Source organism: Aspergillus viridinutans (assembly GCF_018404265.1).
Source record: "Aspergillus viridinutans IFM 47045 DNA, scaffold_10, whole genome shotgun sequence".
Taxonomy (NCBI): Eukaryota; Fungi; Ascomycota; class Eurotiomycetes; order Eurotiales; family Aspergillaceae; genus Aspergillus; species Aspergillus viridinutans.
In genome coordinates this window covers 1,264,960-1,287,675 of record NW_025091226.1, presented here as the reverse complement: position 1 = coordinate 1,287,675, position 22,716 = coordinate 1,264,960, and the positions used below count along the sequence as shown (strand labels likewise).

Sequence of the window (22,716 nt, the reverse complement as noted above, 5' to 3'; positions counted from 1 at the left end):
GATACGCGGGACATGTTTCGCTAAAAGAAAGCGACGCCGAACCAGCCCTTGATTATCACCAGTCCTTGAGTCGAGATACTGCTAACAACAGCTTGAATCAGGATTCAATTGCACGGGTAACGGCTTGACTACTAAATTCCAGAACCACAACCCTTCAATTACAGAAATTGCCGTCCTACATCTACACAATGCCTCTCCCCGCACGCACAGCGACCGTCTCGCGGGTGACCAACGAGACCAAGATCCAAGTCTCCCTCTCTCTGGACGGCGGCGTGCTGCCTCCATACGAACCGTCGGAGCATTTCCCTGCTCCTGAAGACCCGAAGGAGGCAGAGGCCGCCAAGCACGGCATCGTTCCTCCCAAGAATGCTGCCCATGCGACCCAATTCACACCAACCCAGCAGATCACCGTGAGCACTGGGATCGGATTTCTGGATCACATGCTGCATGCTTTGGCCAAACATTCTGGGTGGAGTTTAGCCATCAGAGCCAAGGGAGATCTGTACAGTATGTCCTTCAGTCCCGCCCACTAGCACTATCCTGTGATTAACGTGTTGTACAGTTGACGATCACCACACCACCGAAGATACCTTCCTCGCGCTCGGTACAGCCTTCACCAAAGCCCTAGGCGCCCGTCAATCCCTTGCACGATTTGGACGCGGCGATGCTCCGCTCGACGAGGCTCTCTCCTGGGCTGTGATCGACCTCTCCAGCCGCCCCTGGGCCGTGATCAACTTGGGCTTCAAGCGGGAGAAGATCGGGGACCTGAGCACCGAGATGATCACTCATGGACTGCACAGCTTTGCGCAGGCTGCTGATGTAACGCTGCATGTTGGCTGCACATACGGAGATAACGACCACCACCGTGCGGAGAGTGCGTTCAAGGCGCTGGCCGTAGCTATCCGCACTGCCTGTGCCAGAAGGGTGGCTGGTGAAGTCGGAGCGGGAGATGTGGTTAGTACGAAGGGAGTGCTGTAAGGGCCCTGAGGATGTATATGAGGGGGGAAAACGTCAAACAACGGGACGTTTGTTCTGCTACGGATATATCAGCGGTCCGAGAGACGAAGTTACGATGATACAGATGAATCCCAAAGAATACACTGCATTGATACTCAATTGGAACCGTTAGATGAGGTCCAAAACCGGTCCAAAAAACTCTAAGCACCCAGCGCCTGCACGGCCCGCGTCCAGTACGCCTTGCGCTCTTCATTCGCATCCGTACCCACACAACTGGTGATATACTTCTGCCATCCAGCCTCCGAGCCAGACTGCAGCTCCGACCGCACATCCTGCGAGCACTGCGTGGTGAGGAACCAGGCCCCGGAGCCAAAGTCATATTCCTCGTTCGACAGCAACAGGTCAAGGACACCCGCCGGGTCGCCCGAGACACCCTTCAACTTGTCCGCAAGAGCCGGCAGAGAAGCCGCGTACTTGGCATTGAATGCAGGCGATTGCATATTCCGAGCTATTCGAATCCCAACACAGTCAGCCCTCGTGCCACGCAAAGCATAAATGCAAAATACAACTCGTAGAAAAGCAAACATACTGCCCTGCCCCGCAACCCCGGGGAAATGGTTTCTATTGTACTCAAAATCCAAACTCTCAAACGCCATCAACCCGATCACGGCCGCCTGCTCGGCAGCCGAAGTTACCTTGTACGTCTCGAACGACTTGGCAATGTTGGCCGCGGCCTGCTCGGACGTGGCACACTCGCCCGGGGCGGGCGCATCCGCGCACGACTTTGACTTGGGCGCGATGGTCTCGATCTGTGCTGCTGTGATCTTCGCCTCTCGGGCCTGGTGTGGGGTGGTGGTGGAAGCTGGAGCCGCGTAGCCCAGGGTAGGGAGGACGAGGAAGAAGAGAGCGTTGTAGAGATGGGTTGGCTTCATTTTTGAGCTGCGCTTTTGTAGCTGGCCTGTACTTCTACCGGCAATGAAAAACGTATAACAGACAGTATGAGTCCTCAGGAGAAAAGACGTAAAAGACGGATGGGCTGTATTGGCTTCAAACACGCTCTTTATATGATTTCAAAAAGCAAGGCAGGTAATGCCGATGGGATCATTAGTCACTAGTCACACCATTCATCGCCAGAGCAGCGACAAGAGTCTTCATTCTTCATTGCCCGTTCCCACATATTTCAGGGTGGAGTGGAAATGGCTGGTGAGACTCCGCCTGAATAGAACGAACAGAGGTCTATAGAGTCGCTTTGTGTCCTGTTTCAATATAGTTGTATTTGCAGGGGTAGATATGTTTAGAAATTGCCTATCCTACCCCTGGTGTGGTTCTGGATTCGTCGACCGTTGCAAAGACGATTATGTCTCTAGGTTTTGCTGGACGAATCTGAAGCGTATGCCTCTCGCAGGTCCATGCCTGGTATGCATTAGCGGCGATCTGCCATTGTTGAACTCAAAGTTGATTGGAACACGGAGAATCGGGGCTGAAACACTTTGCACGGTATTCTTCCAAGCTGCATGGTGCTGACGACCAAACAGGACGGAGAACAGCTTACTGACAATCTCTTGCGCTTACTGGATCATCTGAAGCCCAAGCCTCCAATTCCGAAGCACTTCTTCTCCATCGGTTCTCGAATGATAACTTGAAAGTACAGAGGCATCCATGGACTTGATATGAAGAAGACAATTGTCATTTGATTGGCCTGTTCAATCGCGAATGTAGGTATCATCGCTTATCAAAATTCTATTTCCGGTCTGCTTTCGAGCCGATACGTTATATCTGTAGTGGGGATGAGCACACCATCACGAGCGCAAGTCTATAGTGACATGAAAGGTAGTGGGACAAAAAGGGGAGGCGAAAGATCAATACAAGGAATATATGTAAAAGAGACAATGGAGAATGAAAGCTGAAACGGAAAGAGCAAAGTAGATCAGCAATTTCAGAGAGCCAAATACAATGCGGGTAGGCTGCCTAGCAGACCACCTCGCATGCTGATAGATCCAAGTCATCTTGCCAAAACATGTACAAGCAACCATTTGATCCAAACAAGCGCTTCGGTCAATCCGTGACCCAAAAAAAAACTCCATACATGCACGAATAAGCAGAGAAACAGGGCCCAGAACTGCGTGTCTCAGAACAGTGTTGGACCATCGGGAATAGTGGGTACAAGAAATGCTGAATGCAAGAGTCGTATCAAAATGCGTTGCGAGGTGACCACGGTCACATTTCAGTCACAGAAGAGGTGTAGAACCTTAATCGCGACGGCTGTAAAGTTCGAATGAGGTTTCCGTAACATGGGCAGATTCTTCGTCTTCTTTGAAGCTAACACGACGAAGTAGCGTAGGCATCATGCCTCGAGATCGACGTGTGGGGGAGGAAGATAAGCGAGCCAGGCTCGGTAGTTTCGAGTATCGGTAGCGGTATTTTGAGCTCAGAAGAATCATGCGCCCGTAGACCCACCAGAGGCAGAATCCCACGACCGAGGCGAGGATGAAACCCAGAACAGTGAGGAACATCCAATGTTGACCCATCCAGAAGATCAGCCTGGCATCTTTACCGTGCCAGCTGTTGCCGACATGGTGAGTGAAGAAGCTCCACGAGTACTTGTTGTATTCATCCTGCATGAGAATCCGAACTCGTGCAGCCTCACTCGGTTTATCTTGCATGTATTCCTTCCAAATCACTGACAGGAAGAGAGGACCAGTCGAGTACATGACGGTAATATAAGGAAGCAGCCAGCTGCGGTCGTAAGATTTCAGCAATTCAATGACTCGAAGGAAAAACGGGTGTTGGGGAACGGATCCCATGGCATCGTTCGAAATACCCGTTGGAACGGTACGGCGCACCCAAGCAGGGTAGGAGAGGAGGGGATCCAATCGCCGGTTGCAACCCTGAATAGGTTCGAGTTAGCAAACAAAATTCACAGTTCAATTTAGTAACCATGCTTAGAACCCATACATCATCAAGGTCGATATATGTACCGCCAAAGTGAGCAAGTACAAAGTATCGGATAGTATCTGCCCGTTGGATCGGGTACTTGTAGCCGTCAAATGTATCGAGGAACCACGGATATTCGTCCTTGATAAAGTCGCGGGACTTTTCGTTTGTCCACAGCTGATGCGGGAGGTCGCGTTAGTATAATGAGGCAACGGCTGACGGGAATGAAGCACATACGATGTATTCATAGTCAGGGTGCAGATCTTTGCAGCTTTGCTGAGCTTCCCGCCATACTTCTGGAATTGTCTCGTTCTTGTATGTCTGGTGAATGATCTTGGGTATAATCTGCGGCCGTTGTTCAATTAAGCTCGAATTTGGCGAGGGTAGCTCCGCGTGACGAATTGCATCGGCCGAGGCATCTTCTACCAGCAAGGATAGTAGGGTGAAGACACTGCGCACAAGAAATGATATGATGATCAGGTTGACGATGAGAAAGATCAAGACACCGCGCCGCATGTTGGATGTGTAGTAGCACAACCGTGCAACTGTGCAACAGTACGGCCGAACAAAAGACGGACAGGAAGTCCCCAATTGAAGCGGAAATTATTTTCTGACTGATTTCGAGTCGTAAGGGCAGTGTCGTGCGAGGTTCTGGAGAGCGCGAAGCGGGCGCAACAATTGTTTCCGGTCTGTTGTTTATCTTCAACCTTGTTTTGCTGACAGCTGACGGGGCAAAAAGGTTGACAATGTAAGCTCCAATTGCTGGATCTGGTGATAGTAGACTGATTATTATCCGAACAATAGTGATTATATGCCTGGAGGAGGACTAATGCTGTCGCAAAGCACAGGCGTTCTTCAGAAGGAGACAGGTAATCGGAGAGGTTCTGTTTGCCCTAAGTTTTGACGCCCCTTTTGATGAAGATCCTCAGAATTCGGCGGAAGGGCTTGTGAGGATGGGGGACCGACACAAAATGAAGCCTAGTGACGGACCACAAGCCACTACTACTACCACTACTTATTAGCGGTAATAATAGTTGACGGTTTCAAGAAGTGATCTGAGAGGCTCGAATGGGGAAAGGGAGGCGGGGAGGGGGCAATTTGGGGCCGTTGGGAAGAAGCGACGAATAATACGAAGCAGAGCTAACTTTGTCAAGGATAGATTTGAAAATTAGGCAAATAATCTTTAGAAGACGTTTTGGACCTGTAGATCAATAATGGAAATGAATGTAGAAAGGTTGAGTTTCTTGGGCTGGAGATAAATAAGAAAAAAAAAAAAAAAAAAAATACGGAGTAAAGTTAAAAAAAGGATGAGGGAAAAATGATTTAGGGGGCAAAGAGAAGGAACGAACGATGCATAGCTACAAAGGCATCAGCTAGAGAAAGACAAGTACGGAGTAAAGGGCAGTTAAAGAGCAGAAGAAAGAAAGAAAGAAGGGAGGCGTGGCGGCGTGTGTTTGAGTCGTTCGATTCGCCCATGTCAACATCCCTGGTTACGAGGGAGGACCCATGGCAGTTCAGGGGAGAGGGCCCTGGAGAGGTGGGGGCGACGGGGCGTGATACTATCATACTAGACTGAAGTGGAGCAAGCCTGCGAATATTCGGGGAAGACTTTTGGGCCTTAGGCTGGAGTTGGGAGCCACTGCGCCAGAGCTAAGCCTCCGCCACACTACTTGATCTAGCCTGCGAAATCCTTACCTGATCAGGTTTAGTGTCGAACTTTCACCGGGCTAGTTTAATACCAGCGTCGATGATTTCATACATGGCAGTGCCCATTGAAATTAATTAAGTACCTTACGCGCGAGTCTCTGGTAAGACATAATACTGGTAAGATAGGTAGGTAGCAGGATATGGATGTAATTATTCGCATATTGTCGCCAATAGAAGGTAGTCTGATAGAAGAGTCTAAGTTCAAGTGGAATAGGATCAAAGGACAGTACAGCAGTCTATACTTAAGAAGCTTGCACCAATGACAGTAGCGGTGCGACAAGGTTCGTCACTGAAACTAGGCCATTTTGGCTGAATAGTTCTTTCTACTTTCGTTAGCCTTTTGTTGCTTTTTGTTGAGACAGGAAGGATAACTAAGCGGGATTGGTGCTGTTTGTCCAAAGCCTTTCTCCTATGTAAAGAGCATCGAAACGTGCTTTTCTTCTATACAGATTTAAGCGACGATTGCTGTTTTCAACACGATATTATTTGGATGTTGATGTTGATTATTCATTTATTTATTTTCCTTTTTTTTTGGCTTTTGGGTCTTTGAAGCAGGTGATCCTGTTTACCCTAGACTAATGTTTTTATTGACACGTATAATTAAATCTAATTGTTGGAGATTATTTCAGTGTGGATTACGGATTTCCTTCTTATGCCTTGACTACGTGTATAGACTGAACCAATAAATGAGGTGTCTGATTATGCATAGTCGCTGGGGATAGGCTTGTAAGACTGGAGCAAAGTTCGTTCCTCGTACTCGTATCGCCGCTTGTGCATTGTGTACGGAGTAATGGCATAGATATACATTATTTTGAGTTAATCTTCTACCAAGAATTCATCCAGATCAACTCAGCCAAAAGAAGGCTCACTGTATGTATGAATATTTGAAGGCTACTGATTTCGAGGATTGCTTCCTCAATTCCAGCCAGTCACTCTGATATCAACTACCTTGTGTAGGAAAAAGATTTTGTATCGCACCATAAAAGCCAGCTGTCAGCCTGTCGGTAAGATAGTATGAAAATACCTGCCAATTAATCCCGTTTGATGTCGTTGTTTCAATAAGTTTAAGTTTCAACATAAGGTACCTTAACAGATGAGAGTTGTATGGCTGGCGTAAGGTGTAATATTACGACCTGTTGTGGCTTGGACATTACCACTTTACCTAGGTAGATATGTACCGAGAGCCTGGAACGGGCGAAGGTGTACGTATGCTCTGAGGCAAGCTCCGTATCCGTACCCCGTACCTACTCGGCCATATCTGCTCAGCAGAGCTCGCCTCCAAATCGCTCTTAGCATCCGTCATATCGGCTGTGGCGTAGCAAGAAGACCAAGACTTCGACAGCACGTCACATCGCAGTTCACAGTCCTCGTTCAATCCAGCTTATGACCTGATTTGCTTCCTTCCATCAAACTTACCTTAGTATCCCATATGCGGCAATGTCTTCTGATCATACTCTTGTCAGGTGGCGCTGACAGCGGAACACTTCCAAGCAAATCCTCATCAATAGGCGACAACATTTCCACAGATTTGGCAGCCTACATCATACGGAGGGCTGCCCCATTGTCAAATTCCAGACATCGCCACAGAAGACCTCATCCACCTTGCGATCCTAGGCTTGAAGGGATCCCGAGCCTTGGTTGAGGAGGAAGGTCGAAACCCCGGCTCGAGCGTCGGCCAAGGCTTCCGAGTTAGCACACAGAGACAGCTCTCTTAGACTCTTACCATTTCGCGCTGTCAAAGACTCAAATGAGTTAATCTAAGGTGAGGGCAGTGCTATAATCTAGCTGTATGATGACGTAGTGGCTTGTCTCATCTGCTCTTTGCTCAGGTCTACCAGACTTCGATTTTTCCAAGGCTTCAACCTCCAGACATGCTATTTACAATTCACACAAGGGTCACAAGGCATCTTACTGCCTTGGTGCGCTTGAACTGTAAAGGATCGAAGGGCACTTTTCTACCGTAGACACGGAAAAGTTGAGAAAATCAAAGTTCAATGTCCATGAATAACCGACCCCACAAAACCCACAAACCAATCAGCATTCTCGCAGTCTGAAGAAAACCACCTAACTACATGGAAAACTCGTGGCATTTAAAGGCTTGGCCCATGTAGTGCCTTTTTCATTGGGCGAAAATGCATGCAATCGGTGAAATTCATTCAAACTCGAAGTGGGTCACTTATCGAATCTCAGACAGGTACTCCGTAAGATACACTGTTCCGCAGATAAGTCCTCTCTTCTTTGAGTTCCAACAAAAGCTGTTAAGGGTCATCTGGAGGCCCTTGTATCTAATGATCGCTTCATTATTATTATTGTGAGACGTTCGCCGGAGTGATCTTCTAGTAGCTGAAGTCCGTGCAGCTGGACATCAGAAGGATGTAGTTACGCGTTCTTCCCAAATGGATCCCACACATACGAAATCGTTCGGGCGATTCAAAGGCCATTGCAAACCATGAAGGTGGATGTCTAACTTAAACTGTACCACCGCAGCCAAGATAAGCGTGCAGTTCTGCAGTGTACTGACTACTGGCCGATATCGAGTGTTGATGACGCAATGATCAACCGAAAAGCCATGCCTTGTCGCGAGTCGAGCATCTGGTACGAGCGGAGGGCCTGAGGCAGATGCAGGAACTAATCTTCGTTTGATTTTTGCCTACAGCCTCGGTGAGCTACTGTACTGTTATTTGTCCTAAGCTCTGTCTCTATTCACGGCTAGAAGCGTCTATTCGACTAAGCAATGGATGAAATCCCTATGTCCCTCATCAGCCATTATAGCCAGAATGTCGTCGCAAATGATCGTAGTCCACATGATACACAAGACCATTGGAAGCCAGCTTATACTGAGCACCACATGAGTTTCCATGCGGCGGGACGATCATGGTTTGATATCCCCTTGTCTTGAGCCAGTTCGACCAAGTGCAGATGTGCACCTTGTCCTCGAATTTCTTCCAAGGTGTACTACTTGCTTGCAGTCGGGGCCCTGGTATGTCGTGATCTCTAATTATCAACACCAGACAGTATCCCAAACAGATAACTCGTAGCAAGTAAATCCGTCGGAGCCATGGAGCACTAAAATCCAGCCAGAGCTAAGTCGATACCTTCTCAGGTAATCCTTATATAGGCGGTAGCCGCGCTGGATGCGTTGCTAGTGCGTGTGTACATCTTGCCCTGAATCGTGGGCCGCTGGAAGAGGTTGCTCAATATGCTAGCAACTCATCGGACCTCAGGCGCGGCCGCAGCGGCAAAATCACGGTTTACATTATCCGTATCTGTTCTCTGTGCCTCTCCAGCTCTTGCTCTCGGATCAAAGATTCGCCTCCACCATCGTGGCGGATCCAAGGGGCGATGGCCGCCGTGAAGCGACGGGTAGACGTCATTGAAGAAGTACCAGATGTGGCCGACAACAATGCCACAAATCTCATCCTTGGGTACAATGCCGTGAACAACCAAGCTGAACGCCATCAGAACCCAGGGAAGATATGGCGCAGTGAAGACCAATATGCCGAGGAAACTGAGTCGAGTGTCTGGGTTGCGGCGACTCCAGATGTACACCAAGCTGGAGGAGAGGGCGGTGCCTAGGAATGGAAGAGAGAGAAATGGTGAAATGAGGAGGAGAGAGGTCATCGCGTAGAATAACAGCCATGAAAAATGAGCGGGTGATCGACCAGAAGATTCTTCAAGGAGTCGCGAGTACCGCTGAAGGAAAAAGACATGGAAGAGTAGATCGAGACTTAATGGACCGAAGTAGAGAAATGTTGTGAGAAGTCGCCAATACTGCCACTACAGTCAGCCTTGCTCCTACTCGAATAACAGCTTCCTCTAGAGCTGCGGTTTCTTACGACGTACCTGAGACTTGAAATAAACTGCGCGGAAGCTGTAGAACAGCTGAAATGGTGTCAGGATATGACATTGCACCAATACTGAAGTAGCCACGGTCGCGACTGTCCACCATCGAGTAACTGGAGGCATTTCATAGAACCATTGCTCCAAGGGGAACTGCCCGCCCTGTCCACCATTTCCCCAGATGGCGGCCATTACGTCGGAGGTAGAATAACAGAGCGGAGAACGGGTCGAGCTTGGTTAATGAAGTGATTGACAGTGAGCGATACGGAGAACTGAGCGACAATCAATGACTTAATGAAGAGCATAGACAGTATTGATTGAACAATGTACAAAAGGCACATGTGATCTTGGACAACTGTCAAACTGGATAAATAACACGGCAAGCACAAGAGCTCCAGGTGGCCTTTTCTCCACCTCCAACAAACAAACGTCAGTCGGGGTTTCTGCTTACGGTTTGCTTACTTGTCCGATAAGCAATTTGAGTACGTATCGTCACGTGATATCCAAGCGCGCGCTACGCGTCAAATAATTCGAATGGCTGGGGACAACATTCTGCCGGCGCATTATTGAAGAGGCAGAGGCGACATGGAGTGATTGAGGGATCACCAGCCCCCCAATTCCATCCCAATTGTCTTATTCTCGTTGAAGAAGGCTTTTCTCAAAGATAGAGGGCTCCATGCCAAGTGTTCCCCAGGTGGAATTGGTTCGACGTCAGGCCAGATGCACATTTAACCATCTAGATTAGGATCAAAACAAAACAAACTACCTTTTGTCCTCGCGCGAACCCCTGTCATAGACAGGACACAGCAAATTTGCGGAAGCCGCATAATTGCGCAGTCGGACGGATAGCTTCAGCGGTCTTATTCTCACGAGAAACGCGCCCTCCATCACCCTCTCGAGTAACGTTTGTCGCGTAACACCGAACGCCCTTTGTTCACCATGCCGCCAAAGACAGGAAGAGGACGTAAAACGATTGGGCTTCCCCGAACGCAACCTCGAGATGACGGAGGTGCAGGTCCATCTAATGCTGCTGCTACTGCAACACCTTCCACTCGGGGACGGCCCAAGTCCCGCGGAGGAACAAGGGGGGGCAAGCGACCAGCCGGCGCCCCAAGGCCGTCAGACGTACAACGTATGTACATACATGCTCCTTACGCAGACATATCAAATCCTATGCAACAGCATTATCGCTAATATCGTACTAGCTGGGGACCCAACCCCTCAAGGTCGCCGACACCGGTACAAGCCGGGAACCGTCGCATTGAAAGAGATCCGCAAATACCAGCGCTCATATGACCTCCTTATTCAGAAGCTACCGTTTTCGCGACTCGTACGCGAGGTCGCATTGGAACTTCTCCCCGCTGAAGTAGGCGCGGAGTTACGATGGCAGTCACACGCAATTCAGGCGCTACAGGAGGCCGCAGAAGCGTTCCTCGTCCATCTTTTCGAGGATACCAACCTCTGCGCTTTGCATGCTAAGCGTGTAACGATTATGCAGAAAGATATTCAGCTCGCCCGAAGAATACGCGGTGCTTGGGGTGGTCTGGGTTGATTTGAGCTTCCAGATTGCAACATAATGGTGTTTTGTGAGAAAAGAAATATCAGTCAACAAAAGGAAGAATATCTCTCATACGAGGAATCGGACGCAAGCGACGGTACCAATATCTATTATTGCACGCAGAAAGTCGACTTGTTCCGTGATGTTCAATTCTCATTCGAGGCTTTTTAGTGCTATGTCATTGTGCGATTCAACCTGGCTCTGGGTGGTGTACAAGTTGCAGGCGTATGGAGAGTTGTGGAGTCATATTCAGGAAATGGATTTCTATCCGGTTCGTGTCGGCCGTTACATTGAGATTGTTTGTGCCTTGGCCAAAGAGCCTTCGCGAGTTCAATGCATGTATATTAAGTAATTACCTTGCCAGCAAGGTTGAATAGTGGATGCGACGTATTTGGCGCATCCAACTTGTGTGCACTTCAATTCCGTCAAGGAAATCGCAATTTATCAATATCTGGAGACTTACTAGGATTATGCGGTTGAGCGTTTCTGAACAAATTCTGTTCGATTTCATCATGTGTCGGAAGGAGATACCTGCGATTCAGCAGGCCTCCATGTTCATATAGCAGATGCTGTAGCAACAATTGTATCAATAGACGAGCTCCCATTTATGTATCCCAGATGCGCCAGCCATGTCCCATGTACGCAAAGATCATCGCAATTGGCCATGAAGTGGTATCACAGAACAGAAGGCTAGCAAAATTGCCTTGGACAGAACCGTCGAAGCGAAAATGAAAAGAAGTAAGAACGAATATATGGAGAGAAGAACGTGGAATCACACAGGCCGTTTCAGCGCTGGCGGCAATCCGGTCATCACGCGGTGGCCCTCGTCGCGGACTCCCTCTGCCTCTTCACTTTTCCCTTGCCTTTCCAAGGTCTCTGCCAGCATTTCATCAGTGACGCTGACCCAAAGTCGGTCATTGGCCTTCTTTGCCATTGCCCGGCCTGCGCGAGCGCTCTTTTCAGCTTGCTCCCCAACCACGCCGCGGAAATACTTCCAGCTCATGAACGTCAAGGTCATGCAGGTGATTTGACTGTTGCTTATTGCCGTGGCAGATTGAAGAGCCTGCTGAAGATACTGCTTGGTCTGAATGGTTGACTCTGTTTGCACCGTCGCACATACAAGGTAATAGGCCGCCTGGATATACTTGTTCGGGCTACCCTTACAGAATGACTCAACAAGGGCCAAAGCGCTGGGAAGATTGGAGTGAGACGGATGATTGGGGTCACGGAGTATGAGAATCGCATTTAAGGCGGCAAGGATAGCGATGTCGCGACGAGGATCATTTCGTGCTGTCTTGCTGGTGATTGACGATAGTGAGAGAAGAGGGGACTGGAAGATGGAAAGGGCAGCTTCCAGATCACCAGTCGCCTGCGCAAGTGCCCCTGTTGCATACTCCATCAAGCGCTGAATGGTGTCAGGGAGCTGATCCCCGAGTTCCTCTGCAATGGGGCGCAGCTCCTTTAGTGTCTGATTCGCCAGATCCCAGTCTGTACGACCACAGGCAAGAAAAACCTGATGCAGAAGAAGATTGCAATACAAGATCCGTCGCCAATCAACGCGTCTATTCGCACTAATCATTGACTCTGCAATTTCTTGCGGTGCTTTGAAGCTCCCTGCGGACTCCCGTTAGAAATGTTTGGAAACCTAGGACGGAAATAGGTCATACCTTTAACCATTCGTATCCCTTCCTGGAGAAATTTCTCAGCCTTACGACCATCATAAGAGTTCTTTGCGCTGAGTGTGATCGAGCTAAGGAAATAGCAAAGCGCATAGAGATCGTGCTGGGGAAGCCAATTGAAACTCAATAGGAGCGTCCCATTTTGAACCTGAAGGATATCGCCCGTATCAATGGAGGAGGGTCCAGCTGATTTTCCGCTCAAGGGAATTGAGAAAGAGCCATCAGCGCGCCAATTCGGATCATTCAATCTTTCGTCCATCAAATCTTGCATGACCTTCAATTTCTGAGACGACTGGTTGACGTCGTATTCAAGGAGACTGCAACAAATATCAACCATTTGCACCAGAGTCGAGAGCTGCGGTATATGACGGAGCTCATCGTTGAGTTGATGGCTTCTTGCTACTGCAACCGCACGCTGAGCCTGTTCGACTGCATCGGAGCTCGTTCCATGTTGCAAATGAGCAAGTGCTTCAATCACGGCCGAGATGGCCGCAACAGCTTTGTCACCTTGTCGGTTAGCCATATTCGAGATCTTATGTAAATGTTGCAGCGCAGAGACGGAATCCTGATGTGCCGGTGTTGATAACGAAAGTGACACCCGAAGAAAGCGAAAAGCATACTCCCAAGCTGAATGGCGATATCTGCGACTGTTAGAGGCAAGCAGTGTGGAATGCAATGCTACAACTTACGCTTCAACATCCAGTATCATACCATCGACAGCCTTCAATGAGGCTTTCGGGTTGGTCTTGTGTAGCATCCGCGCCAGAAGATGCTGCATACTATATTTGAGATCTAACATGCGATTCTGCAATACCGTAAGTAATCCGATGGTTTGTTCCACGGGGAATGGCAGTGCATAGCCGAGGGACGCCAACTCACTCGCTCACATAAATCAATCTGTCGAAGCAAGGATGTCAGTAGACTGCTGGTTAAATGAACGACTGTGCGCTGGAACCCCTTACCCCTTTGCTCAGGGCTGTTTCCGCCTCAAGATCATTCTCCGTCTCCTCAAACAGTATGCGCGCATATCGCAACCTTACAAGCGCTTCCATTCGCGGCTGTAGCCTCCAATTCTAAAGCGTAAACTGAAATTAGCATGAATGCTCGACAGTTACTGACAAAGCAATCTCTGTAATCGGGTCAGCGGCCATGCAAACCTTTAATACTGCCTCCAGGCAACCAAGACCTGTTGCAACGAGCTTGTAATATTCCTCAATTTCAATCTCCCGCCTTGATAAAGCGACCATGGTTCCGTGACCATAAGCTGCCTTTAAATACTCATCTGCCAAGCTCAACAAGAGGACTTGATAATCTATAGGGGGCTTGGTTGGCTTTTGCACGGGTTGCTGAGCGTTCTGTCGTTGCACTTGTTTTTTAGGGCCCTGGCGCTGCATTTTCTGTTGGACTTCCGGTGAAGGAGCCGGGACCAGGACTTGAGGAAGAGGTTTCTTAGACTGTACAGGAGGCGCGGGTTTCGATGCTGACGGAACGGGAGGAGCTGCTCTCGAGGATGGAACAGGAGTCGCAGGTTTCGATGATGACGGAAGAGGCGTAGGTTTCGGAGATGGCACAGAAGGAGCGGCGGCTACTGAATTCGAACTTGGAACCGAAGGCGCTGGAAGAGCAAACTGGGGGTATTGGTTGAAGACATTATTCCCCAGATTTGGAGTGGGGGCTGTCTGATATGCCGATTGTGTTGATTGCGCGGATGTTGAGGCGGTTGCGACGGCTGGGGAACGGTTGCTGTTGCCTGCAACAGAAACCATGGGTTGGGCACCATATTGGGTTGAGCCATGGGCAAGATGAGATGACGAGGCAGGAGGAATAAGCGGTTGCTGGAACACGTCAGATGGGTTCACATATTGCTGTTGTGGCTGCTGCTGCTGCGGCTGCTGCTGTTGGTGTTGATGCTGCTCTATATTATATGCTTGTCCGTAGGACGAATATGGCGAAATTATAGTCTGAGGGTAAGCGACAGGCTTGCCATACTCATATGGCGAAGCGCTTGAGTCGGCATTGCTATACAGTAGCTGCTGTGGTTGTTGCAAATACTGCGGAGGATATTGACCGTTATGAGATGGTGGGTAGTTCATCGCCCCCGAACGCAGATAACTGTCATGGAATCGCAACACTCTGCTATCCAGGATGATAGATTTCGGATTTGAGGATGAAGATGTTATCGAACCAGATACCTTTCATCGTGATACGCGCCTTTTCCGTTTCGGTTCGGAGAAACTCCAGGGCGGTCAGACCACCTGATTCACCTACGTATGACTTCGTATAATCGACAGCCAAACAGAAAGACGCTCGTGCTGAAACCATCGACGTTTTTCGCAAGGTGCTTCTATTTTATAAAGATTATTACGGAGTCTGCGGTAGACAGACATCACGGCAGATGGTACAGAGATGCATTGCAAGGAAATGACTTGATCTACTATATGAGGGTATACTCTATGAGAAGCAAAGGTACCTGACCAAACAGACGAAAAAGAGAAGGGAACCAAATCCACAAGAAGTCATCGGGAAATGGGAAGCATAATACACAATGGCAAATGAAAAACCAAGTACGAATGCATGTCCATCATAACGCTGTGCCTCCCACCTAATGGTCGAGCTGGAAGTACCGAAGGCTCAGAGAGTCTCCCCGGTTTTAAATCAGGTTTATTGTTGTGTAAAGCTGACTCATCGACTGATCTTGGACTGCGGGACCAAGTATATCCATTCCCAAAGCAGGTGGGCCGGTAGAAGGAGGATGCTCCCGGACAGTCCAAGGGCACAGCTCGCTGCAATTGTCGACTTCAACCGAATTCTCAGCGGGATGTATACGTTGAGAAGCCCACGTCTGATCGGGCGTTGATGTCGTCCCACCAAGGCATCTTTCGGTCCAGAAATGGTAAGTTGCCCTGCCTGAGTCCTGGTTAACATGGGAAGGTTGCCTCCGAGGACACTTGAGCACTGAGTTGCAAGAATTGCAAATTGATATCCGCTTGCATGACGCGCAGATGCTGTCGAAGCTTTGGCAAATAGTCGTCTGGCATACACTGGAAAGCCACAGGTCGACTGATCGATGAGCACATCCGAACCGGGGCGTTATGTATTCTTCCTTCCCTAGCTTCCCGGATTCCGTTGTCAATCTGTATTCGGTCTTGATTCTCAACTGATCTTGATCGTTCAGCTCTGGGAAGATCTCAATGTGCAGCTGCGTAGGGCCATAGTCCTTGGAGCAAGAATGCCAGCAGAACCGCTGTTGAATGCCGGCGCCGAACTGAGACTGTAAGGCGGCAACTGACCGCTGTCGCACTTTCAAAAGTTCAACAAGATCCATCTTATCTCGAAACGTCAATTTCTTGCAAGGACACAAGTCGACTATGCCCGCAAAGTTACCCAACATACATGCTCGTTCCTCCGGTTTGCGCCTGAGTTCGCGAGAGGAGAAGGCATCTCGCGGATGGAGCTTCAAGCATTTCGAGCAGGCCCACCACCTGCTGTTCTCTAGTATGTTGATGAGTTGCCATCGTGTGGTGACGAAGTTGTGTCCGTTTCGGTAATGGTGGAATAGAGGTGCAAAATCCTGGCTGAACCTGAAGGGTCCAAATTAGCGACGTGGACTTCAATGCCTAGGCAAAGCTGTTGAGGCGGTTTCTGTACCTTACGGATCTGAAAATGGCTCCGGATATCGCAAACAATCGTTTACAGGTCAGAGCCAGGCATGTTTCAGGTACTATAGATAGATGCGAGATGATCTCTAGCAGCAGCTCTGTGGGCAGTTCAAGGAGATAGCACCGGGTCGAAGGGTTCGTCGCTGTGGTCCTCTCTTCGGATTGACCTCGCACCCACGTATCCATCTTCGCAACAGTCTTCAGCTTTTCTCCAGCCCTGCGGAAAGGATACACCATGTTGACTGAAAGCCGCGTGCTTTCGATGCGGGCTAGACTAGAAACCAGCAACTTGGCGCTTTGTCTCCAGCGTTTCTTGTCCTTTACTCCGAAAATCTTCGTTGAAGATTGACAGTAAGTCATGGATATGGTAAGAACCAGCTAGTTGGCTGCTGGCTCTCAGGTATCATAGTGTATAGTTATATGAAAGACACAAAAAGCGCATCGCGTGACAAAGAGCCGTCAAAAAGGAAGACTAAGATACGGAGGATCTGTTGACCTTGAAGTAGTCCCCCACGACAGCTGGAAGTTGCACGCAAACGGAGCACGCGCTATGATCACAGTGTAGCAGATGCTATCAGGATTACATACAAGGCTAGGGATTCCGATGCAGGGTCACTGTCCGACCAACCCAAAGGACGGCTGCTTCAACTCATCAACAGAAAAATGCTGCAAGCATACATAAGTTCTAAATAATCTGTTAAAGTAAATTTAGAAACCAGATTTCCATTCTGAAGGGGATTTGCAGGATGACATCTCGCCGCGTTTTGAGCTGACTTTCCGCTTTCGGGTCCCTGGCAGCCGCATTGAGCACTCTTAAGTCTCGTAGATGTCTGCATCTTTCTTCTCAAAATATTCAACACTTCCAACGCGTGTTATTTGGCTTTAAAAAAGCCACGGTCCGTCCTGATAAGAAGAGGAGGGAAAGAGTTCGATGTAACTGGCCATATTGTGTTATCAACTGACTGCTAGCTTCTGATCATAGGGTTTCTCTGTGTCTCATGATGCAAGGGCAAACAAACAGAACAAACATTGGGAGCAAGCATGTGATTGCTGAGTCATTGATCAGATAAACGATGCTTATGTCATGCCTTCCCGATATAGTAGTGATGCCGAGGCAGAAGGAGGGAAAAAAATCCTATACATGCAGAAGGGGTGGTGGAGAGTGGTAATGTAGGTCTGTTTTCTGTCTCTTGATTCTGTCTCCTATTTCTTAACTTTTGTAGTTACTATTGTCATAGCAAAACTCTGCTTATAGATCAGATTGTTGATGTATTCAGACGGGTCAGTCAATCATTGCTCCCTTTCATTTCAGATCTCTAGGCTGCCCGCTGTTTCTATGACTGACTTGTCATTCAAAGTATCCTAAACGCCTATTTACTTCCGTTGGTTATCTCTGGGCTGCTGCTCGTAACAAGCATGTTGTCATGGATTCGACCAAGTGCACGCCTTTCTTTTTTCCATTCCAAGGATAACAAACTCCTCCTGACCAAGAAGCCTGGCGAATCCGGTGTCAAGCAGCAGGTTGCGCTGGCGGATGTCTGTCGCGCTGCGACCCCGGCGAGATGCCATCTGAATCCATTCCTTTTTAATGGGCATTTACAGACTGCCTGGACTACCGTCAAATTTGACGATGTTCCTGTGTATTACAAGCGTAGGATGTTTGAGGCCGACAGTTCGATGTATAAAGGGCACTTTGCAGTGGATTTTGTCGTTGAGCCGTACGAAACGCCCAAGGACAACGTCGAAGCTACTGATGAAGCGAGGAGATACACTCTACCTTCAGGTCTTCCGGAACGGACGTGTTTCTTCTCAGAAGAGGAGTTCCAAGCTCTGCCTTCAGACGATACGAAGCCCATGCTTGTGCTTCTCCATGGTTTGAGCGGCGGCTCACACGAGATCTATCTGCGCCATGTACTCGCGCCACTCATTGCGGATGGAAATTGGGGAGCATGTGTGGTCAATTCCAGAGGCTGCGCTCAAACCAAAATTACTACCGGTGTGCTCTACAATGCCCGGGCCACGTGGGATGTTCGTCAAACCGTAAAATGGCTCCGCAAGGCGTTTCCAAATCGGCCTCTGTTCGGAATTGGGTTCTCCCTCGGCGCGAATATCCTTGCCAATGTAAGTTGCTCTCCGTTCGCGAATTGAGAGTGAATTAACCCTTTTGTGCTCAGTACCTCGGTGAAGAAGGTGATGCGTGTCAGCTGAAAGCGGCGGTGCTCTGTGCAAGCCCCTGGAATTTAGACGTCAGCTCGACAAACCTCCAAAAGACGTGGCTCGGACTTGAGGTGTACAGTAAGACGATGGGCTCAAGCATGAAGCGACTCTTTGAACAGTGAGTTCAGCGCTGTCAATAGCTAGCTATCTTGTTATCCAGGCTGACTGGTCTATATCAGACATGTTGAAGAAGTGTCAAAGAATCCGCGAGTGGATGTGGAGGCAGTCAGGAAGTCCAGATACTTGCATGAATTTGATCGGTAAGACTTCGTGCATTCTCTCAAAACACTTTTGTCGTCATTCAGTTATTGATCATTCCGTTAGGGCACTGCAATGCGCAACCTGGGGATACCCTACGGAAGGTGCATACTATCGAGACGCAGCATCCATCGATTCCATGCTTGCCATTCGAATCCCATTTTTCACGGTGCAGGCTGAGGATGATCCGGTGGGTTCCGCAATTAATTCTAGGGTTTAACGTCGAATTAATCACTTTGTAGGTCGCTTCGGTCGATGCGCTTCCTTTTCAAGAAATGACGCAAACACCTTATGGTGTCATGTTGACTACGTCCTGGGGCGGTCACCTCGGTTGGTTTGAACTTGGTGGAGATAGGTGGTTTGTGAAACCGGTGTGTATCTTGCTACAGACGCCAGAATCTTTTATTGACTTTTGAGACAGGTGGCAAACTTCCTGAACGCCATGGCCAAGGAGATTGACCTCGGGACGCCATTCATAGTTGAGCATCCTGAGAAGCTTCCTGGTCATATTGCGAACCACTTTGATCTGAGCAAAGATCCAGACACGGCGCCCAAACCGGACTTTGATCCTATGCGGCGCAAATTGGCCATGAAGATGGTGCAATAAGGGGAACATAAATACACACTTCCGGCCTGGTTGGGAAGGCTGGTACATGAAGTCATGAGTGCCCATTCATGTCACTTTCGGGTAATACATAGACCTGCGGAAACGCCAAATAAACCCATCTAGATACATAAAATTGGTATAGATAGAATAAACTTTTGTACATAGAACGCTCAAACAAAAGAAACACTCTTTCTCTTTCCTTTTGACTTTGAATCTGATTTGGGTGTAGAAGCATCAGGTTTGGAGTCTTCATTGCCACTGCTCTTGCGCTTCCGCTTCTGGCGAATTGATTGTTTCACTTCTTCCTATATCCAGATGTTCCCGTTAGTCAATGCCTCCATGCAGAGCAAGTCCAATCGGGATTTTGTGTATGGAAACGATAATGCATATAATATCGACACATACCAACTTGTTCTTCTTTTCCGCATGTCTCGCTTCTGCTTCCTTTCTCTTGGCTTCGCGAATCTCCTCTAATTGACGCGCCTTCTGCAGCTTGGACTCAATGTGGCCCTCTTGTTCGGCATTGACCATGGCAAGGATAGTCATCATTCCCTCCTATACATAGAGCAGGTGTCAGCGATCTTCAGCCAAAGCGGGAGACAGAGATTGGAGAATGGGCATACGCACCTGATCATCAACAAAGACCTTCCCCTTCTTCTTGCCCTTTGGCTTCACTACTCCGACAGGTGTGATCATATTCAGCTTCGGGAGGCCAAGTTCTTCTTCTGTATATTCCCTCTTCTTCGTCTTCTTCAATAGTGATGACTCGGTACGCGCCTTCGACTTCACTTCCTTGGGTGGCGGGCGCTTCGCATTTTTCTTGCTCACTTTCGATGCGGATGAGAGAGGCTTGCCCTTTCCTGAATCACCCTTGGAGGATGACTTGCCTTTGACTGAAGGCTTATTCGGCGCCATATCTGTTATCTATCGAGATCGTGCCTCGCCCGTGGGTTTGGTGCAGAGGGAATCGAGTTTGCGGGAGTCTTTGCGCTTAAGGTAGTTTGATAGCGAGAGGAAGACGAGTAGACCAGGATCGTATCAGACAGCTTTCACAGTTACTCGCACCGATAAAATGGGCAACAATGCGCATATGGAGATTAATTTCTGGAGTCGACCATAGCAAATCTCGATGCTCTCCAAATAACTGCGGACGAAATTTTTCGCAAAAGGAAGGCGGTAGGTCCAACTGGCGAGGATCCCAAACCTCCACTTCCAACCCATCCATCGTCACGCTAACTTGAGCCCGAAAAGGAACGTCGACTTTCAGCGCACCTGTCCCTCCCCCAGCTTGCTGTGTCTAGGCCAGGATCACCGGCCACATCCAATATGACCATCAATCCCACTTACCTCGCGCAGCGCACGCGCTCCTGTATGTGCAGCCCTTCCCGCACACGAGATCCCGAGACGGTCCGGTGATGACCTTACAAATTGCCGCAATGTCAGTGGATGAACTTGGTCAAATGCTAACGTACATGTTCATAATAGCCGCAAATTGGGCTGATGCAAAGTCTCGCGTCATCCGGTCCTACAGAGCATGGCTCAGAGCGGTCAGTTCGCCCATTCCGCAGCTATACATACTCTGATTTGGCCCTTGGATTTCCGTTCATTGAGCTGCTGAAAGCTCTGAGCATTGGCGAATGTTTCTCTGCAAGCAAGAAAGGACTAACATAGAGCAACGTCGAGGAGAATAGTCACCCGAGATTCAGACCATGTACTCCTTGAACATGCCCATATCCGCAATCCGAACGAAGATTCGCCAAGAGTTTGAGAAGCACCGCTACGTCCAGCAGCTGGGTGTTGTTGATGTTCTGCTGTTCCAGAGCCATGCCGAATACCAGGTCAGTCCAGACGAACGAGATATTCTCCGTGGCGTGATCCTATGTCTCGAAATAGCCGTCTTCGGACCTATACTGATGGTATTTCTCCAGGAAACCCTCAACTACTGGAAGCAGCTTTCGCATGTGATGAAATACTTCCGGCCAGAAGAGGAACCCGGTGCTAGATTACCTCCTAACTTCATCTCTGGCTTCTTGGAAGGCCGCAATTGAATTTCCTTTTCGAGCTTTTTCACTTGCCATGAGTTTCTTCCGTCTTCGGGAATTCGGGCATTGCGTTGCGTCCCAGATAGAAAGCGGTCATGTAAATATTGTCAGACTAGCAAATTGCAGCTTTTGTTCCTCACATGTTGCATTTCATTCCGCCTTTCCAATGCTTTTACAAATCGCAGAAGGCAATGAACTTCTCATGAACAGACGTTATCGTTTGCAGGTCTGCTGCGCATCATACGTTGTGAAGGAATATCTAATCATTCTATCAAAGACATGTTTACTCCGGTACAATGCCATAGACAACAAAATCGTCCCAATAATGAATACCACGGAAACTAATTGCTTCAATATACAACGCCATAAATGTCAAATCCACCCAAGAAGAACCATGCATCACGAGGTCATCTTATCAGCTTGGGCAGCATTGAAAGCATCCCGCGCCGACGTGAATTTGTCTGTGACGACATCACAGAGGTCCATTAAAGCCTCCAAGCCCTTCTCCAGGGCTTCAACTGCAGTCGTCGAATCTGCCATATTCCAGTCAGCTCCATCAAACCGCCTATGTGTGGCAGAAATACATACCGTATGTCTGTATACGTAAGTTCATCTTGGCTTCCGAGGGATGCGGGATCGTATATCCGCAGAATTCAACTTCGGGGCTGAAAGGCGTAGGGGTCAGCCATTGCGACATCTCCGAGAACCAGAATAGGGCCGACTCACTTCTTCATGATGGCGTAACGTAACGCATTCCCCAGAGTATGCCCCTCACCTTCAAACTGAAAAGAAGCCGCGGTCTCGGTAGCACCCGGTAGCTAAGAAGATTCAGTAAGCGACCAGTCGACGAAGATTCGTGCTGCGTGTCTGACGGGAGCGGAACGCGAACGACGGGGGATGTATAACGCACCACGACAATACGCTTTTCCTCAAGCTCGAATTCCTCTTGTTCAGATTCCTGCTGCTGCTCTAGCTCCTGAGGTGCAGTGTCCATCATGGACTGGTCTTGGTCTTGAGAGTGTACAGAGGCTGGCATGGTGTGAATTCGAAGAAAGGGTATGTCGCACGGTTAGTCGCACAGAGTGATAGTCGAATGCGGGCTTCGTCAGCCTGGTCCAGGCGCGGAAGAGTGCGTTGAATGCGCCTTGTCAAAAGTTGCTAACTCAGATTCGCCTGTCTTGATCGATATGTCTGCTTTGCCCGGTTGTGAACCTTCTTATCCAGGTCTTCTTGTTTCCGAGATCAGTGGGTTTGTAAG

The 22,716-nt window shown here is 48.9% G+C and overlaps 11 protein-coding genes across 11 annotated transcripts; 4 read left to right on the top strand and 7 right to left on the bottom strand.

Annotated features, from left to right (window-relative positions):
- Nucleotides 1-188: 188 nt before the first annotated feature.
- his3 (imidazoleglycerol-phosphate dehydratase HIS3) lies at nucleotides 189-978 on the top strand (the record flags this gene model as incomplete). Its single annotated transcript, XM_043273717.1, has 2 exons — nucleotides 189-507; nucleotides 563-978. 2 exons carry the CDS (start codon nucleotides 189-191, stop codon nucleotides 976-978), a joined length of 735 nt encoding a protein of 244 aa, XP_043129652.1.
- A 179-nt stretch (nucleotides 979-1,157) lies between these two features.
- Nucleotides 1,158-1,889, bottom strand: Aspvir_002115 (uncharacterized protein; the record flags this gene model as incomplete). Its single annotated transcript, XM_043273716.1, has 2 exons — nucleotides 1,158-1,465; nucleotides 1,547-1,889. The coding sequence occupies 2 exons, from the start codon at nucleotides 1,887-1,889 to the stop codon at nucleotides 1,158-1,160; spliced, it is 651 nt and encodes a 216-aa protein (XP_043129651.1).
- A 1,317-nt stretch (nucleotides 1,890-3,206) lies between these two features.
- Aspvir_002114 (uncharacterized protein) lies at nucleotides 3,207-4,407 on the bottom strand (the record flags this gene model as incomplete). Its single annotated transcript, XM_043273715.1, has 3 exons — nucleotides 3,207-3,845; nucleotides 3,913-4,068; nucleotides 4,129-4,407. 3 exons carry the CDS (start codon nucleotides 4,405-4,407, stop codon nucleotides 3,207-3,209), a joined length of 1,074 nt encoding a protein of 357 aa, XP_043129650.1.
- A 4,401-nt stretch (nucleotides 4,408-8,808) lies between these two features.
- derA (putative ER-associated proteolytic system protein Der1) lies at nucleotides 8,809-9,630 on the bottom strand (the record flags this gene model as incomplete). Its single annotated transcript, XM_043273714.1, has 2 exons — nucleotides 8,809-9,369; nucleotides 9,442-9,630. 2 exons carry the CDS (start codon nucleotides 9,628-9,630, stop codon nucleotides 8,809-8,811), a joined length of 750 nt encoding a protein of 249 aa, XP_043129649.1.
- A 747-nt stretch (nucleotides 9,631-10,377) lies between these two features.
- Nucleotides 10,378-10,990, top strand: Aspvir_002112 (histone H3 family protein; the record flags this gene model as incomplete). Its single annotated transcript, XM_043273713.1, has 2 exons — nucleotides 10,378-10,570; nucleotides 10,644-10,990. The coding sequence occupies 2 exons, from the start codon at nucleotides 10,378-10,380 to the stop codon at nucleotides 10,988-10,990; spliced, it is 540 nt and encodes a 179-aa protein (XP_043129648.1).
- Nucleotides 10,991-11,768: 778 nt separating this feature from the next.
- Aspvir_002111 (uncharacterized protein) lies at nucleotides 11,769-14,874 on the bottom strand (the record flags this gene model as incomplete). Its single annotated transcript, XM_043273712.1, has 6 exons — nucleotides 11,769-12,610; nucleotides 12,664-13,316; nucleotides 13,365-13,480; nucleotides 13,638-13,748; nucleotides 13,833-14,806; nucleotides 14,868-14,874. 6 exons carry the CDS (start codon nucleotides 14,872-14,874, stop codon nucleotides 11,769-11,771), a joined length of 2,703 nt encoding a protein of 900 aa, XP_043129647.1.
- Nucleotides 14,875-15,593: 719 nt separating this feature from the next.
- Nucleotides 15,594-16,571, bottom strand: Aspvir_002110 (uncharacterized protein; the record flags this gene model as incomplete). The annotated part of the gene is made up of 3 exons (XM_043273711.1): nucleotides 15,594-15,680; nucleotides 15,716-16,256; nucleotides 16,324-16,571. The coding sequence occupies 3 exons, from the start codon at nucleotides 16,569-16,571 to the stop codon at nucleotides 15,594-15,596; spliced, it is 876 nt and encodes a 291-aa protein (XP_043129646.1).
- A 1,179-nt stretch (nucleotides 16,572-17,750) lies between these two features.
- On the top strand, nucleotides 17,751-19,416 carry Aspvir_002109 (putative hydrolase, alpha/beta fold family; the record flags this gene model as incomplete). The annotated part of the gene is made up of 6 exons (XM_043273710.1): nucleotides 17,751-18,455; nucleotides 18,509-18,669; nucleotides 18,731-18,811; nucleotides 18,876-18,999; nucleotides 19,052-19,180; nucleotides 19,231-19,416. 6 exons carry the CDS (start codon nucleotides 17,751-17,753, stop codon nucleotides 19,414-19,416), a joined length of 1,386 nt encoding a protein of 461 aa, XP_043129645.1.
- Nucleotides 19,417-19,586: 170 nt separating this feature from the next.
- Nucleotides 19,587-20,331, bottom strand: loc1 (the record flags this gene model as incomplete). Its single annotated transcript, XM_043273709.1, has 3 exons — nucleotides 19,587-19,721; nucleotides 19,822-19,971; nucleotides 20,044-20,331. 3 exons carry the CDS (start codon nucleotides 20,329-20,331, stop codon nucleotides 19,587-19,589), a joined length of 573 nt encoding a protein of 190 aa, XP_043129644.1.
- A 411-nt stretch (nucleotides 20,332-20,742) lies between these two features.
- On the top strand, nucleotides 20,743-21,464 carry Aspvir_002107 (putative NADH-ubiquinone oxidoreductase B14 subunit; the record flags this gene model as incomplete). The annotated part of the gene is made up of 4 exons (XM_043273708.1): nucleotides 20,743-20,785; nucleotides 20,902-20,963; nucleotides 21,108-21,254; nucleotides 21,345-21,464. The coding sequence occupies 4 exons, from the start codon at nucleotides 20,743-20,745 to the stop codon at nucleotides 21,462-21,464; spliced, it is 372 nt and encodes a 123-aa protein (XP_043129643.1).
- A 393-nt stretch (nucleotides 21,465-21,857) lies between these two features.
- Nucleotides 21,858-22,494, bottom strand: Aspvir_002106 (DNA-directed RNA polymerase core subunit RPC19; the record flags this gene model as incomplete). The annotated part of the gene is made up of 4 exons (XM_043273707.1): nucleotides 21,858-21,991; nucleotides 22,047-22,123; nucleotides 22,185-22,276; nucleotides 22,369-22,494. The coding sequence occupies 4 exons, from the start codon at nucleotides 22,492-22,494 to the stop codon at nucleotides 21,858-21,860; spliced, it is 429 nt and encodes a 142-aa protein (XP_043129642.1).
- Nucleotides 22,495-22,716: the final 222 nt, after the last annotated feature.